At 33.2% G+C, this 17,908-nt stretch overlaps 1 protein-coding gene and 1 non-coding gene across 2 annotated transcripts; both read right to left on the bottom strand.

Moving 5' to 3' along the window:
* Positions 1-3,173: 3,173 nt before the first annotated feature.
* LOC6640960 (mite allergen Der p 3) lies at positions 3,174-4,317 on the bottom strand. Its single transcript, XM_002063890.2, has 2 exons — positions 3,574-4,317; positions 3,174-3,519 (listed from the first exon to the last, which is right to left on the bottom strand). The coding sequence occupies exons 1-2, from the start codon at positions 4,315-4,317 to the stop codon at positions 3,190-3,192; spliced, it is 1,074 nt and encodes a 357-aa protein (XP_002063926.1). The 3' UTR covers positions 3,174-3,189.
* A 12,950-nt stretch (positions 4,318-17,267) lies between these two features.
* On the bottom strand, positions 17,268-17,339 carry Trnag-ucc. Its single transcript has one exon. It is a non-coding gene; the product is annotated as a tRNA-Gly (tRNA).
* Positions 17,340-17,908: the final 569 nt, after the last annotated feature.

Genomic DNA, 17,908 nt, shown 5'->3' with positions numbered 1-17,908 from the left:
TTTTATTTGGGGGCTCATTTCTGTTGGTTAAAGATTATAAAGAAGCTTGTTCTTAGGCCCGATTGCTTGCACAGGGCGAACATGACAGATGATTATTAAATTTGATGTAAGTTTTCAAAACTGTTGTTTATTTTTTTGATACTTTTAGCTTTTGGCTAAAATCGACTTTGATTCCATTTGATTATCAAGGCACACAAAACTTTTTTGGGCCCTCATCTTTTTTGGTTCTTCTTCACAAAAGAAAAAGAAAAAAATCACGGCTTTAATTTCAGCACATAAATTCGTTTATGCAGTTTTAAATTATGGAACCTCGGCAAAGTTAAAGGAGAGCGTGGTGGATACTGCTGGTGGAGAAGGAGGAAGGCATGGAAATCCATGCCGGGCTCTTTCTGGCCGCACTTTAAATTTTAACTTAAGACAAGACTCTCCCAACTTCTTTTCTTCTTTTTTTTACTTCTTCGACTGCTTTATGACTTTGAGTAGGAAATCTTTACGAGCTTTGTGGCCCTCCAAAATATAAGAGAAGCATTACGTACAATACATATAAGTAACGACTTGAAAATACCCTGCTTAGGAAGTAAAAGATATGAGTCGTTTAAGGAAATTAACCATTTGATCATGAATTCATGAGAAAATCAGATATTCCAAAATTTTGTATCTGATATGTGGGATAATAGATAGATGTGGATCATTAAAGTTTCGAGATCTAACATTGCCACGCCCACTTTTTGTTATAAACACCCTAAATCATAGATGTTGGAAAACAATTTAGAACCAGAGACTTATGAAATCCAACTTGCAAATTTTTGTTCCTTAACATTTTAATTCGAAGACTATACTTCTTTCTTATTATATGTATAAATACAATGATCAAAAATAGGTACATATATAAAAACTAATTTTATAGACACTCTAACAACATCCCAATCAAGTTAATTTAACCGCCTATTTACAGGGTATCAAAAGTAAGACAAATTTATTGGCGAAGTATAAATGTTTTCCTTTTGTGTGGTATGGTTTTCTTTTTTTGGATTTGTTTGTTTGTTGGTTTTTGTTTTTTAATATGAAGTCGTAAACATTTTTAATGATCCATGGTGATTGTAAAACTATTTGCATATGGCATGATATGCATTATGCTATATGACATATCAGCCATATCAGTTGGTTTATATGACCGTTTGTAATTTGTCTTTACTTCGGTTTGATGGGAAACTCTTAGTGTGAATTGTAGAAGACACTGGCAGTGGCGGCAATGGAGTTGGAGTTGGAGTGACCCATTAATGACACAGAAATTTTACGTTCCCAACGGTTTAAACATTAAAAAAGTCTTTTTTTGTCGTATTTGCATAATTTTTTCCGAAAATAATGAAAAGACACATAAAATTGATTTGATTGGGACAAAGAAAAATATGATGGGAAAGTCTTAAAGCATAGGACAAACATGATATTGGTAATATGATTAAAATTTTGCATGATAAATTTGAAAGACTATAAATTTGAACTGAAAATGACATCTTACGTTGAATTAGATAGAACTTGGAAAAAGAATTAGTAAGATACATACATATGTACAATATAAAAAGTAATCGAAATCAAAGGTTTATAAAGCTAAAAATTTTAAATTCTTGAATGAAATAGTTAATGTGAATTAAACGTAAAGCAAGTAAAGTATATTTACTTTAGTAGAAAGTATCGTCCTAGATATGATAAGTCCTAGATTTACAAAACTTACGAATCAAACGAATTTCAATGCAAACTTGGAATAATTCAGAAACTTTTCACAAACTTTCGATACATAAATGAATTACATGTCATAAACACATCTAATATAACCGATTTTGGTGGAAGTTAAAAGGGTTAAGATAAGAGATGATATACCTACATATATAGGAGAGAGATTTAATTGAAAATATCCCTTTTTTTAAAGAATCATTTGCCTCGATAATTGTAATAATATACAACATAATATTGCCAAGTAATTATCAGTGGTGGATACTCGAAGAGAAATCAGGTAAATTCCCCTGTTTAAAGCCAAAATTTTACCTATAAAACTGATGAAATATAAATATCCCAGAACCAAAATTATAATCTTGATCCGCCACTTGGGTCTAAGTTGTTGCACTATTCAAGGGATATAAAGTATTATAAAATAAACTCCCTAATGTCCAAAAGCTTGTAGCCATTTATGATTAAGGTTCACAAAATCTAGCCTTTATCTTTATCTATAGAATATTGTCTATTAGCAAGTCAATATGTATCACAAAACTGTAGAGAAACTTTTTAAACTAACAACAAAACGGAGTTAAATTTTTCTCTTGTTCACCTTATTTCGTTTTGACACAATTTATTTGCTTTATTTACTAAACTCAAACCCAAAGATAATAAAGGAACAATGAACAAAATGCAAAACTGTCAAAACAAAACTAAAACTCATTCCACATAATTTAAAGTATAAAGTCGTTTTTGCCACCTCAATCAAATCAATCTATATATATATATGTATGTATATAAATGTTTATATAGAGTTTTAGAATAACTTTCTGCTCATATGTTATCTCAATTTCCCTAAATGCAACTCAATTTTTGTAATACTTTTTCATTGCAACTGAATAATTTGTTGCCATTAGTCGAAACTTTATGCTTATCGCACTTTCAGATGCAACTTTAACTTACTATACGTCGCTTGTTGCCACAGAATAAACTTCCTCCTGTGAGTCCTGTCCGTAAAACGTATTCTCTCATATCCTTTGCATGGATCCGTGTGTCCTTGGAATCTGGTTTTTCTTCTTTTCTCCTTTTTGTTGTTGTTGTTGCTGTTGCTGTTGAACTTTATGATTGCACAAATGCAAAATGCATAACAATCACAATTGCACAAAATATATTTCGCAGCAAATTGGGATTTATACAAGTATATGAGAAATGGCCTGCTCTAGCTATAGCTTCAGTTCCTTCTTGTGGCAGGCAAACTTTGCTTTTTGCGCACAATAAATGTCGAGAATGGGAAATGGAAGGGGAAATGCTTACCTTCAAGTGCCCAAAGGAGCTCTCGCTTCCGCTGCCTCTCTCCATCTCTCTTACTTTAACCTAGTTTCAAATTGCATTTTTATTTGCCAATGTTTGTTACACTTTGAGTATATGGAAATGGATATCCATAATAGTTTTTTTTTCTGTTTTCTGCTGACTTGGTAGTTAGTAATCCTCTTCGGGATAAGGCATACATAGACAATCGCCGGGAGTATTTCTTTCAATCCAACGTAGATATTGACTAACACGTGTGTAGACTCCTGGTGCCTGGGGACGGGCACAACCCTCACCCCAGGATACTAGACCGGCGAGTTGATATTGTGTTGGCTGCTCATCGAAATGAACATGAAGTGGTCCACCGCTATCCCCACTACAGGCATCTCGTCCACCATTTTGCAGGTAACCCGCACAGATCATATTATCTGTAATCTGACCCGATTTATATGTGGAATTCAAACGGCATTCCATTTGTGTCAGCACTAGAACTTCCACTTCCTATCACAAATAATATATTTATAACTGAATGATTGGCTTACTCTCCTGCCTTACCTGCAAACTATCTGTGGCAAATCCTCCCTCACGTTGGGCCCCCCAACCTGTCACTATGGCCAACTCGCCATCAAAACTATGATCTCGCACAGGCAGACAAATGGGTCGCAATGGCTTGTTATCCACATCCAAAGGACGATTTAGCCGAATCAATGCTATATCGTTGTCAAAGCTACGTGGATTATGTAGCTCATGGATTTTCACATGTGCCGCTTGACGTTCGATAACCAAGTCATGACTATCACTCCGATTATGTTCAAGAAAACGCACAGTAATCAGCTCCAGGGGCACACCCTCCAAGCAGTGGGCCACCGTCAGGACATACAGGTCACTGATCAGTGATCCTGAGCAATAGAAACGTTGATGCAACAGGATAACAGCCATCCAGGGATATTGATGAATTCTCGTCTCATGACCGCCAATAATTTTCTTATGCAAGGTATTGATCAGGCCACAGCGACACAAAGGACAATCCCTTTCGATGGGAAAACTATTGATAGTAGATGCAGCAGGTGGAGAATGCGTTGTAGTCGTAGAAGAAGTCCCCAAAGATGAAGATGAACTTTGACTTGTGAGTTGCTGTGTGGTGGAGGTGATTATTGGTGGTGCAGTTGTGGTGGTTGTCGGCGGAAAGAGTATAGAGGCCAGCCACTCGACAATATTGCCTTGACGTATTCGTAGGTAAACATTTGCCTCATTTTGCTGTACCAAGAGGACTAATATCCATAGAAATTGTAGCCTCATCCTCGCTCGACTTGCCGCCTTAGACTAAAATGTTAATCTAAGCTGAACTTGAATTTAAATGCAGTTCTAAGCTTCCATGTTTTCTCTCTCACTCTCTCTCTTTCTCCTTCTCTCAGTCTGCTTAGGTCTTCTGCCTGGCCGAGCAACTTTTCATTTTGGCCACAAAAATTTTCCACGCTGTTGAGCAAATGAATTCATGAAATGTTTGCCCAGTCAAAGTGTAAATGTTGGCCCCACACCTGCCAAATCAGCCACAGGCGTTTCTAGCCACTGTGCTCACCGTGTGAGCTGGAAAATTTTCATTAATTTCCTTTGCATGCCTGTATATATGTGTGTGTGTGTTTAGTTGGCTTAAATAAACCATTAAAATGTTTATATAAAATTGATTTCTCCTCATGTTTAAAGTATTGTTAAAATTCTAACAAAATTTATTTACTCAATTTCTAAATCCATTTCAAATGTGAGGAATTAAGTCTTTTTATGCTTTTTAGTGATTGGCAAAGGATTATATACTTTCTATGGATATTGAAAAAGACACTGAGAAAAATTTATTACATTGTGTGAGAAGTTCATGATTATATCTACAAGACAAAATCACATTAAGAGTATAGAGTTTCTTCAAATAAATTTTTACACTTTCTAAAAAATAATAATATCTAATAATTGAATAATTAACTGACTTGAATTTCGATTTATTCAGCAATTAAACTCGCACGAAAATGTAAAAATAATTAAATTTTCAAACAGTCCCCACTCCAGCAGGAAGTCCCCAATTATGAAAACCAATTTCTTGTCTTTTGTAATTATTAGGCTAACCACTTTTAGTTCCCATTCTCCTTTGGAAAATACAAGGATCATAACTTATGATTCATGAACCTTGTTCCATTTCTTCTAATGAGTTCTTCCCTCATTATAGAATACCATCTGAAGCCTATCTTTTAGGAGCCTGTGTTTTATGGCCTTCTACTTAAGTGTTTTAGCTGCGCCTTTTTTTAATGTTTTAAAAAACTCTAATAACCAACCTTAATTTATATATTTTTGAAACATCAAAAACGAATATTGGAAAAAATTAGTTTGATTGATTAAATTATCCCACATATTTTTTTACATTTTCTTTAAACCTTCTGCTGCAATTCTTATAATTAATTATATGCCATTCTCATTATTTAATAAATTGACGTAATAATTGACAATTATTTTTCTGACAGAGAATATTCATAATCAAGATCAAGAAGATACTTGAAATAGTAGAGGGAGTTTCCATTTCCAATAGCTTAAATATTTTAAGTTTAATTTATAAAATTTTCTCGGTAAAATTCTGATAAGCTAAAAAACAATTCCGAATATCTGAAGCTATTTATAAAAGTTTCCTAATCAAAGTTTTTAAAATGCCATAATGAATAAGACCAATTTGCAGTGTATAAAAACTTCGTTGAAAGCCCAAAAAAAGATATCAAATATGCAAATCAAAAAGTGTTTAATATGCTTTCAACTTTGAGATAACAATTATTTCTCATTTCCAGTTGTCACTTGTCATTTAAAGAGTCTTTTTGTATTAAGAAACTCCACGAGAGACAAAATCTAACAAAATAGGCTTAACATGAAATATTGACGCTTAACTGAGGAAATTCCTTTTCACTATTCTCCCCTCTCTTTCTCTCTCTCATACTCTTTAACTCACCCTCTCATTTTTGCTGTCTCTGTTTGTGTGGACAAAAATTAGTAAAAGTATTAACAATTTTTCTTATATTGCTGTTGGTGGAAAACTCTCGAGTAAGCAGCTTATGTCTAATCAGGGGAATGTTGACTGGCATTTTGTGGGTTGGGGAGAAAAGTGGAGAGAGACAAAGCAAGAGGGAGAGTGTTGATGGTTGGGGGGGACTAATTGAATTTGGTCAATAACCAGACAGAAACCATTGAACCAGAACTTGACTTCCAATTGTTATGCTTCGACACCCAAATCGGGGCATTTCCTTTACTAAAGTTTTATACTTTATTTTTATTTGTAGTTTTTTTTTTTTAACAACAATTTGATGAGCTCAATTGGCCATTGTCTGGGCCCCAAAAACTTCCAAACTAACTGCGTAGGCAGATCGTGGCCCTCAGGTAGAACCAGTAGCCGTCGCGTTAGGGCAAAACTCCTCATCCTCTGCCGCATGTTTCTGTCACTTTTGATATTTCCTCTTAATTGATATTTATGGAAATGCTTCTGGTTCTTGTTGGGAAAAGTGGAACATCATGTGGGGGGAGATTTACTATATTCCAACTTAATGTTACTTCATTCTAGGCTTTGTTCATTAAGAGAACTTTGCTCTGAAACACGGCTTTTATCAGCGAGAAATAATAATGTGAAATGGTTAAAGATTTTTTAGGTATTTTTTGACAATTCACATGTCTGTATTTTGGGCTATTCTGTGGTATTATTATCTAAAGAGGAAGATTGGTTTCTTGTTTAGACTATGCTAATTGGAGGACAATAAAATAAGTCTCCGATTTTTGCAAGTTCATTCTTTAAACTTGTTTATAGAAGTTCTTAAAGTGTTTTCTAGTTTCTTCTGATCAGATAGATAATTTAGGGAAGAAGAATCAAATAATTACTTCATATATTTTCTCAACGCAGAAATGATAGAAAGATGAAGTTTTTGATATTCATACTAAGTGGGCCGCTTACCTGATAATCATTATACCATACACCCATAGGGTGAAATGGTATATTAAAGTCGCCAAAATGTATGTAACAGGCAGAAGGAAGCATCTCCGACCCCACAAAGTATATATATTCTTGATCAGGATCAACAACCGAGTCGATCTAGCCATGTCCGTCTGTCCGTCCGTCCGTCCGTCCGTCTGTCCGTCTGTCCGTCTGTCCGTATGAACACCTAGATCTCGGAGACTATAAGAGCTAGAGCCACCAAATTTTTTATGTAGACTCGTGTAGTATGTAGAGTGATCAAGTTTATTTCATATTTTTGCCACGCCCCTTTCCGCCCCCGCAATTTAAAAAAAGCGTTTATCTCAAAAACTATTCTAGCTAGAGACACCATATTTGGTATGTATATTCGCTTAGTAAATGCACACATTTTGTATGTATAAAAATTTTGCCACGCCCTTTTCCGCCCCCGTAATTTCAAAAACTTGATTATCTCCCGTATTTTTTTACGTTATGCAACCAAATTTGGCACACTTAAATTTAATACTAATATCTAGCAAAATACCAAATTTGATCAAAATCGGACAAAAAACACTCGATTTATGCATATAAACGTTTTTCCATAAGGCCGGAGTTGGCCGTTGGCTGGTGGGGGCGCTAGGGTGCTCGTCTGATTGAGTGAGCGAGATACTAAGATATGCTTGTAAGAAGCATGTGAAAATGCTTGAAATATTTGCTTTACTGGTGTATGGTATACCAAAGTCGGCGAGACGACTTACTTACTTCATCATAAATTTTTATAATTATGCTCATAATTGCAAGAGGCATTTATAATTCAACAATGAAGCAGGAAACGTGTTGCTGTTGAGTCCTGCGAAAAAAGGAAGAATTTTTTTGGTGTTTGTTTTAAGGATAAAGATTTTAGCCTCATTGAACATAATTTCTTATCAGAAGAGTGAGTACGTAAATTAAAAATTTAATTATAATTGCGAATACCCAGAAAAGTGCTAATTAGAAGTTCTGAATTTTACCAAATTTCTTCTTTATTTAATGTTAGTCCTAACTAGATGTTCAATGAATAATTAAGACCTAAATCGTTTATGATTAAATTGTCTGTAAATCTAATTAAAGAAACTCTAAAGACTCCAAAGTTGTGATAGATATATAAAGACATTTCATATAAAATCCTTTTGGATTAAATAACATCTAGAAATTCCCAATTCAATTTAACTTTTATTTTATTGGTTGATGTAAATTTGTATTATTTTTTAGTGCAAATCAGTTACCAAGCTTTCTTTCAGATAGATAAATAAATATAATGGATAAATAAAATAGATCATTATAATTACATAATTATATAGATAGTGTATTCGATGCTGAGAAAATGTCTCGATTAGCTTAAATATTAGTAGACTTTTGGTTTAAGTTCAAGAACTTCCCTATATACATATAAGTACAATAATAATTCAGATAGGTCTACACTAAAAAAAATGTTCCATTATTTGTCTCTTCGGTTCATGTGTACCAAATTGGCAGTTTGTACATAAAATCCAATTAGCATTTAAGCATATTGAATTGCTTCATTTCCTTTTTATCTGAATATGTACTTTTCAAAAAGAGTTTGCCTTGATTTTAACTGGTTTCTGGTAATGCATTTTGTCTCCATCAGTTTGCTTTCAATATTTGGCCAATTGGATTGCTACTTGTGTGTTTTGCCAGACGATTTCTGTTGCTGCTGCTGCTGCTCCTTCTGCACCTTTATGGCTCATTAACGGACATGTTTGTGGCCACGACGACAACATTAACTTTTGCATTCTCCCCTCTCCCCGTCAGCCCCCTTTGGCTTGAACAAAACGAGCTCGATAAAAACTGGCAGTCTGTTTGTTGGTCTGTCTGCCTGTCTGTCTGTCCGCCTGTGTGTTGGACAATAAAACAAAATGGCAATTTACGATTTTATTTACGAGCCGTGCACTGTTTGACTGCATCGGGAACTTCATAGCCCAACACGATGAGGTAAAATAAAAGAACGCGAAAAAGGAGTCGTCGCTGTTGTTGTCGAAATGAGACCTAGAGGAAACAAACTTCAAAGAAACGCCTGGAGATTCGTCATGCTGCTGCCGCCGCCCATTATTATTGCGTGTGCTTGGTGCATCAATTTTTTTGTGTGGAACCGCATAAATTATGTGGCCAGCAGCAAAGCTTAGAGCAGCTGTCAACAGTGTCCCACCACTCGACCCACCGATTGAGCACCCACGCCCCTCAATTGTGAACTGGAGCAAATTGTTTTCATTTGACCGCCCGCCTCCCCTTGGAACCACACCCCAAATCTGAATGCAGTTTTATGGGCGTTGCACACTCCGAGTAACGCCTTCTATTTTTGGCATTTTCAGTATTTGGGGTTTTCTCTTAATTGAAAGTTTATTAGTCGCATTGCCAGAGAGTTTCTCTGCCATAATTTAATTAACTTGTAATGGCACTCGTAATGTGTGCCGGCAAAGGAAGCCTTTGTGCGGCTTTTCAGGTATCGGGCCTCCTCAAGGGGTGTGACTAAAGGCGCACACACACACACACACCTATAAATAAACTGTTCCTCTTTTGTAGTTATTTGAAACTTTAAACACAATTTATTTTACGTATATGGTTTTTGTTTTTTTTTTTCTGTGGGCGTGACAATGTCAATGGGTGTCAGCTGTAAGACAAAGATTATGGTGGGTGGTCAACAGAGGGGCGGAAAGTAGAGAGAGCGAGGGGTATGGCGAGATTTATGGACTCAATGTGGAAGTGTTTATTTGAATTGGTGGATTGAGTTACCATAAATGGATTTAAAAGCAACGAAATGAATGGCAACTGGTGAGATTTTTAAAGCTTTACCCCATTTCAAGAAGGAAAATAGGGAGGAACATTTTAAGCAGATTAGATATATTTGAAAAGAAAAGTGGAATTTTTAGAAGCTGTGTGATGTGTTACTAAATAATGCTTAAAATCAAAAGAAATATAATTTGCGCTTAAATGAAACTTAATTGAGAATTTCTAATTTGTTATTGAACGGCTAAATCTTTAGAATTTCGGTTATGATGAATATTAGCATCTATTTGAAATGCTATATAATTTACTTTACTTTAGAGATATAAGATACATTAGACATATAGATATATATCTCTAATGTATATAATGAATTGTATTATTGATAAATGTAATACTGTAATAAGTTTAATATTGAAATCCTATGCTTAAGTCATATGGGAAGAACTTAATTTTAGTGGTTTAAGTTTGTTTATATTTGATACCTTTAAATTTTTAGGCTTTTCAAAAGTTTAAATATGTTGCAAGTTGGCTTCTTCTAACACTTTGTTATACTTCTGGTTGGAGAAGTATATATTATAGGGCCAAACATTAGATTCAATCAAATATTTGATCTGAGAGATTAAAACGGGGTTTACAAGGAAAATATTTAATATTGCCTCAAATTACAAAGAATTCTAGAATATGACAAAATTTGATAGAAGTCGGTGACTTCTAGACCAGAACTTCTCCTCTCTCTTCCTCTTTACTCTACTATCAATTTCTACTACTACTACTCTACCCTTCATCATGGAAATTAATCTAACAATCCATTATTCGATGAAAGTATCTCAATCGATGGAGAAGGAATTACTCTTTTTTACTCTATTTCTCAGAATAGAGATTCTGTTTGATCTACTTTATTCTTTTTAATCCTATTATCCTTTATTTTTATATTCTTCTTTGTAGCTATGAGAAATGTTCTTAATGTAAAATAGTTTTGGTGGCATTGTTATAAAATCTTTTGGTTATTGTTTATTCAGTTTTTCTTTTAGAAAAATTTGTGATCTATCAGTAAGTTAAAAAAAAGTTTCAGTATTCAACACAAATTAAATTGAAATTTCATTAATTAATTTATGGCATAGAACAGAATAAAAATATTTTGGTAGTATTACTCTTTCTACACAATGTAATAAGTTTCATTGACTGCCAAAAAATGATCTACCCCAGTAGTAAATATATTTAAAGTGTAAATTTCATAATGTAAGTTGTTTACTTAACCAACTTGTCTTTATGAAAACTAAAACAACTTGCAAGTCATTCTAACTTAATCCCAGAAATATCTATAATTTTATAGGCAATTTAAAATGGTTTCATCAAGGACATCTTTAATTTATTATTTAGCATGATTTAAAGAAAAAGAGAACTTAATGATTTATTAAAGAACTTTATTTTATTATTATTCATTTTCGATCTCTTCTTTAGGAGCGTTAAAACTCAGATCAAAATTTACTTTACAAAATCAAATTAAAAAAATGTATTTCTAGTGATTTCTCATTTATTTATAGTTTTTTTTGTGAACAGTTTTCTCCAATATTTATAAATTTAGCTACCAAAATCTCTTTTGCTTCACCTTCGCGGCCTTTTGAAGAACTTTCCCTTTGATCTTAATTCTTATGATTATCTCCGTGAAGAGTTTTTCCACTTTTCACTTACCTCTATGTGCTCAAGTGCTTTCACTTTTTTCGTGTAATAAAATCTAACAATTTCCTAAGCCAATAAAAACCAATCATAAGAATGAAAAGGAAAAACTTAACCAAATCTGTTTTTCATTATGCCACTAAGACAACAACAGAAAGAAAAAAAAAAAAAAAAAAACTGCTCCAAAATGCCATCTGCACATTTCTTCTCTCTTTCCCCGTCCCTTCGTTCCTCTTTCTCTCACAATGATGACGCCGCCGCGTAATGCATCATAAATTCACATTAACACTTTGCAGACATGTACATTTTCATTCCCTCCTCTTAGTCAGTGAGATCCCCTCCACTTCTGAATCGGTCTCCTCGGGCCTCCCGCTCTCGGCCACATTGTAGTCTAGTCGCATTTTATGGAGCTCATTTTGCGTTCTAAAAGATACATTTTGTGTGCCATTTGTGTGAGTGTGTGCGATGCATCTGTTTCTGTTAGATTCTCCTTTTTTTCCTTCTTGGCACTTGCCACACTTGTGTATGTGTGTGTGTGCATACCCTAACAAGGGAATTATGACACATATATGCAGATATATGTATATATATGTATGCTAACTTTAGAGTAAGACATTATTCGCTCAGAGTATGCCATTTTCGTTTTTGTGAAATTTATCTCACTTTTTGATTATGCCATAAAAATGTTGCGTGCTTCCCTCTTATTTGCCCCTAACCCCTCCTCATCTTTGTTTTATATTTACTTTTTAATTTTTTATTACCCATTTTGATGGTGGTTACTTTTGTGCATTTGTCAAAATTTTACAGAATTTACGATCGACATCATCATCATCCACATCAGAAGCAGGCAGCAAGACCAGAGGCAAAACTGGCAGCCAGCAACTGGGGACTCGGGCGGGAACTTGGCTCAGCCTTTCCATGTTGACAGCCAAAAAGATTTATGTTAATTTGTTGGTGATTTATTGAATGATTTTCCAAAATGTGCCAAAGAAAAAGAGAGCAATAGGGGAGTGGATTTGGGATTTACTTGGCCTAAATTTCATGTAGGAAAACATTTGACAATGCTCTCGACATGTTTGTTTAATTGAAAATAAAATAAAAATGCCTCACACACAAAGACACACTCACTCACACACACACACACACTTCTCTTTTATTTACTTTTTTGTTGTTGTCACAGTTGGAGGCCAGAGATTTTTGCTTTTTCTTGGTTGCTGGTTGTTTAGTTTGTTGCGTTTTTTTCCCATATGATCAATGTGCGTCTGTCATGCAAATTTCAATTTGTTCAGAGTTCAAAAACAAGCTAAAAGCTAACTATAGTCAAGTAATTTACACTGAAAGAAAAATATACATATCTTAATTGGGATATGATAGTTTTGATAAATACATAAAGAATCAAAACTTTAAGACTTTAACTTGCTGGAACAAAGACTAATTTTGAATCTGTTGTCTAATGTTTGATGATCTCAATAACTAATACTACTAATACTACATTCTGAGAAATTTTACAAAATACTGTCCCAATTTTATATTTGTAGTTTTAAAAACAATTGCATATCATTTATTCAGTTAAAAATTGGATGTGCATTAGCCCCTTTTAAAAGACTCAAAAATCCAAGAGTTTCTGGCATGTACATTAATCTAACTATATAATTTTTTGACCACTGAAAATTAATTTAAAAATTAGTCATTATAGGATGATATTTTAAGAAGTTTGGACTTCTAAAAGAATTAAAATATCAGGCAAAATGACTCTATTTAAATCTCCTTTTAAATCTCATTTAATATATCTTAAACTAGTTGACATCCAAAGTGAACCTCCAATTTCAAGAAGATTTATTTCTCTACAATAAACTGAAATTGAGGAACACGATGTTTAAATCTATTTCATTTTCTTTAATATTTTTAAACACAAATATTTAAACTCTCACAAAAATTAAAAAAATTAAAAGACTTTATACAGTTCAGATCAAATTTACCTAAACCAGCAGCTATAGGTATAATATGGTGATTTTATAGCATACTTTTAGGCTAATATTGAGGCTTGTTGTAAAACTTTTGTTCCAAATTTCCAGATGACTTTAAAACCATTTGATAGTATCAATTCATACTACTTAGCGATAAAAATATGAGTATTCCACACTATAATGAAATACAATGATTCTATTACCTTCTATGGATAAGAAAACCCTTGTAAGAGTTTGAATTCTACTTTGTTTCAAAGAAACTTTTATTGTTTCTTAACGTAGCAAAATGTTCATATATATATATAAATTTTAGATTCCCATGAGGCAAATTTCGCAACTATTTTAAGGAATATAGCTAAATCAAATGTAAGCAAAGTTTATTTTTCTCTCAGTGCAAAAATTTAAAGTTGTTTCCACGGCCTAGACAAGAGCGGCAAGTTAATTTATGCACAATAGCAACAACAACAACAGCAACTGCAACAATGAAAAAAGCCTTGCGGTGCCTACCAACAACAGAAACAATAACAACAACAACACACTAACAACAACAACAACAACAATTTGAAAATTGTTTATGCGTCTGCGCAGAGACGACGGCAATGTTGTCGACATTTTGCCTCCTTTTTGGTTGCGCCACACCGCGTTGCGATGCGTCTCTTGCATGCTGCATGTTTTGCTGCTGCCTCACTCTCTGTGGCGCGTTTAGTGTTAAACGCTTGATTAAAATTCTTGTAACTGCAACACTTTTGTGGCATGTGTTGTCTGGGATCTTTATGGAGCGCGTGCTTTTGTTTCTCTTTCTTGCCACATGCATCAACAGAGACAGAGAAAGAGACAAAGGCAGAGACCAAGAAGTTGGTGTGGGAAGGTTGAAAGGAAGGATCGATCGTTGTATGTACCTTGAGGCTTTGGAATTGAGGGTATTGTTAATGTTGCTGTTGTTGATGTTGCTGATGTTGCTGTTGTTGTTGTTGTTGTTGTTGTTTGCCGTTTGCTGTATTCGCATGTTGCTCTTGTTCTTTTTTAATTGAATTGATTTGCATTTTTCACGCAGGCGTTGCCCATGTGAAGCTTTGCTGAAAAGGCGAAAGCAGGAAATCAAAACTCTTAGGAATTAACGTATCAAATTACTTTATATATTGACTAAAGTCCTTATTTGTACATATATCTTTCACATACATATATGTTTGTATCTCTGTGGCTTATGAATTTCTTCTGTCGGCAATCAAATTGTTAATTACTTGTACAATTTATATTAAACATGCATTAACACCCCGAAAAATTGTTATTAATTAATATGTAATTGTTATGGGCTGGCGACATGACAGCAAGAGCCCCAGAGCTATGAACTCAAGGCCCTTCCCCCCCGCATAAAAAGGAGACCAACCTCATATACATTCATACATATGTATCAGTTCAATAAAATGTAACAAAGCGTGGGTAGGAAGTGTGTGAGAATGAGTGTGAATGGGGGAAAGGGGGCTGGTCTGGCTGCCCTTAACAAATTAATAAACTGACCAATTTTGGACACAATAACGACAAACACGAGAAAACCACATAAATCAATTTTAATTTCAATTTCAGTTTGAACATAAACAAAAGTAACAAACAGCAATAAAATTTTAAGCAATGATTAGACAAAAGAATCGACTAAATGATACCTTTTGAAAAAAAGGAATGAAAATATGAATTGAAGAGAAATTCGGCACTTAAATTATGCAATAGGCAGTTCAAAAATTCGCATTTAAAATCGTCTAAAGAATTTTCGGGATGTCATGTGGGTAAAAAATAATTACAAAGCATATAAAAATGTTTTGAAATTATTTCACAACTCTAAATCATCCTATGACTAAACTTTGTACGAAGAGAAGTTAGACTAACAAATATATTAATTTTAATAGAGGGACATATTATAACTAGAATATGCAAAAGTTGTAAATTATATTTGGGGATATTAACATTCATTTCTTTGATGTTTAGTATACTTATAAATCGGAATATTTATTTTCAATACTTAAAATGTTTCAATTTTAAAAAACAGGCATCATCCTACGACATTCTCTATGAATATTTATCCATAAAACATTTTAATTCTTCCCTTGGCAGTTATCTGACATCTTTATATAAAAAATACCTCAGTTATTAATTTAACTTTTTAATAGATTTGATTTTAGAAGTAGTTTATAAAGGAAAAATTATCTGATTTTAAACTGTACAATGGGAACTTTTATTTAAAGTGCTTGTTGTACTCTACCCACACATAAAATGCAGGGTATTAAATTAATTTTTCGGCCGTTTAAACTACAAAAATACTTAGCTCACCCCATTTGATTATAGGGTATTCAAATTTAAAATAGCTAAACAATCATAAATAATAATTAAATGCTTGAAAGATAATTAAAAACTCGAGCGTAATTATTGGAAATTTTGTGGCCAACGATAGGGCCAGACATTGGTTAACCAAATGTGGCGTAAATTATATGAAAAATGTACATAATACTTAATAATTTTCACAAATTTTCCTACATTTGTGCTATTTAACTCCTGTCTCTATCCTTTACTTTAACTCTTGCCTTTGCTCTCTCTCTCTCTCTCTCTATCTCGTTCGTTTTGCTATCAATTATATGGCTCGTTAGTCTTCTTTTTTTTGTGATATCCATTTCCTGTTTTCCATCCTCTATTTGATCCATTTGTAACGGTTAATTGGTCAAAGGGTATTGCATAGAAGCAGGTCATATCGTTTGACATAGTCTCTCACTTCTAATTGCACATTTGTATGCCTAATCGAACTGTCCAATTCGATTTGTTTCACTGTCCATCGTGGAATTTGTGTGCCATGTTGATTTTTCTTTTCTTCATCTCCCTAGATATATATTTTTTCCTTCTCTCTCTCTGTGTTGACAATTCTCTTTTAGCCAGGTGTTCGTTTGAGCTGTTAAAGCAAATGAAGCGTGACATTTTCCACATTTTTCTTTTCGTTTGTTTTTTTCTTTTTTTCTCATTCTAGTCGTTGTGTTTTCCATTTTTTTTTCTATGTTAAAAGAACTAGGTAAATCGCCAAAAGGATTCTTTTCCCTTCTTATTGTTTCTGCAATCAATTGGTCTTTAACTGTTGATACCTTGTTAACAAGGGACTTAAGTGTTTTATGTGTATTCCCATTCCCTTTCGATGATGGCCCAGCGGGTGTTGGAACAAAAAATAGCATCCAAGTCACGCTTTTTTATTACAACTGAAAGCCTTTTTGTAAACTTGTTTAGAGCTTTAATTTAAAATTTTTTTGAAATTCGATAAAAAATCAATATAATTGAGGTGAATATTATAGTTTATCCTGTGGACTTCTAAAATAAATTTAAAACTTCAATTCAGTTCATTAATTTCAAAAAACCACTCGCGAAATTGATTAATTAAGAATAAGATCTTAATAATTTTTGTTTGGTTTGTATCTTTCCTGGTAAGGCAGACAATTATTAATAATAAATAAAAACTAATATGAAGAGGATATTCCACTTTGGAAACTTTAGTTCCGTTTCTTGTAAAACCCAAATTAAAATTTAATTTTCGAAATAAAAAATATTATACATTTTTAAATGATTTGAATTAAAAACTGGTTTGGGTTCTATTTTTTAAGGTTTCCTTTCAATTTTGTCATTTCAATGCCAACTAGCCATTGACTACGTAATTTTATTAGAGTTTAACTTCTCCGTCTGCAATTACGCAAAATAAATATATTAATATACATCACATATTTTAAAACATACCCAACCACTCAAATTATTTAAACCACAAATATAATACCATATTCTATTAAATAAAATAGATAATTAATAATAATAAAAAAAAAAATTATTTGTGCGTCGGCCGGGAATCGAACCCGGATCAACTGCTTGGAAGGCAACTATGCTGACCATTACACCACCGACGCCCCTTGAATTGACTGAAAATATTTTCCCCTTTCAACTGCCATCCCAACTAAAACTAAAAACAAACTATTCTAAATATAGAACACGAGCTTAAGAGCAAACACATCTGCATACTGAATTTGGGCAGCAGCTTCTTAGTCTTATCAAATTTGGGTCAGACAGTGAAATCTGTCGGCATAGTTTGTACTTATTAATATGAGGGTCAATATTTATGAATATACATACATATGTATGTATGTATGTAACTATATATGATGTTTGTATGTATGTACATAATTGTTTTCATACACATAAATATGCTTTGGTTAGATAGGAAATTGGGTAATCTATATTTACAGAGACCGCAAAATGACTTCTCAATTCCATTGCGAATAAGTCTTACAAATTTTAAAACTTAAAAATTCTAAATAAATTATATGATCAGAAATTAAATCGGAATGTTCTAACCCACTTTTGGACGTTTTTTGACTTTAAGAATACCAAATTTTTACATCTTTTTTACAGATGTTGTAAGTTAATATTTATTTTATATATTTTTTAGAGATTTTAGATTAGTTTTATTAACACTAAA

The sequence above is a fragment of the Drosophila willistoni genome (genome assembly GCF_018902025.1).
Source record: "Drosophila willistoni isolate 14030-0811.24 chromosome 2L unlocalized genomic scaffold, UCI_dwil_1.1 Seg168, whole genome shotgun sequence".
NCBI lineage: Eukaryota > Metazoa > Arthropoda > Insecta > Diptera > Drosophilidae > Drosophila > Drosophila willistoni.
Note: the sequence above shows the minus strand (reverse complement) of the source record. Positions and strands in the feature narration are given on the sequence as shown.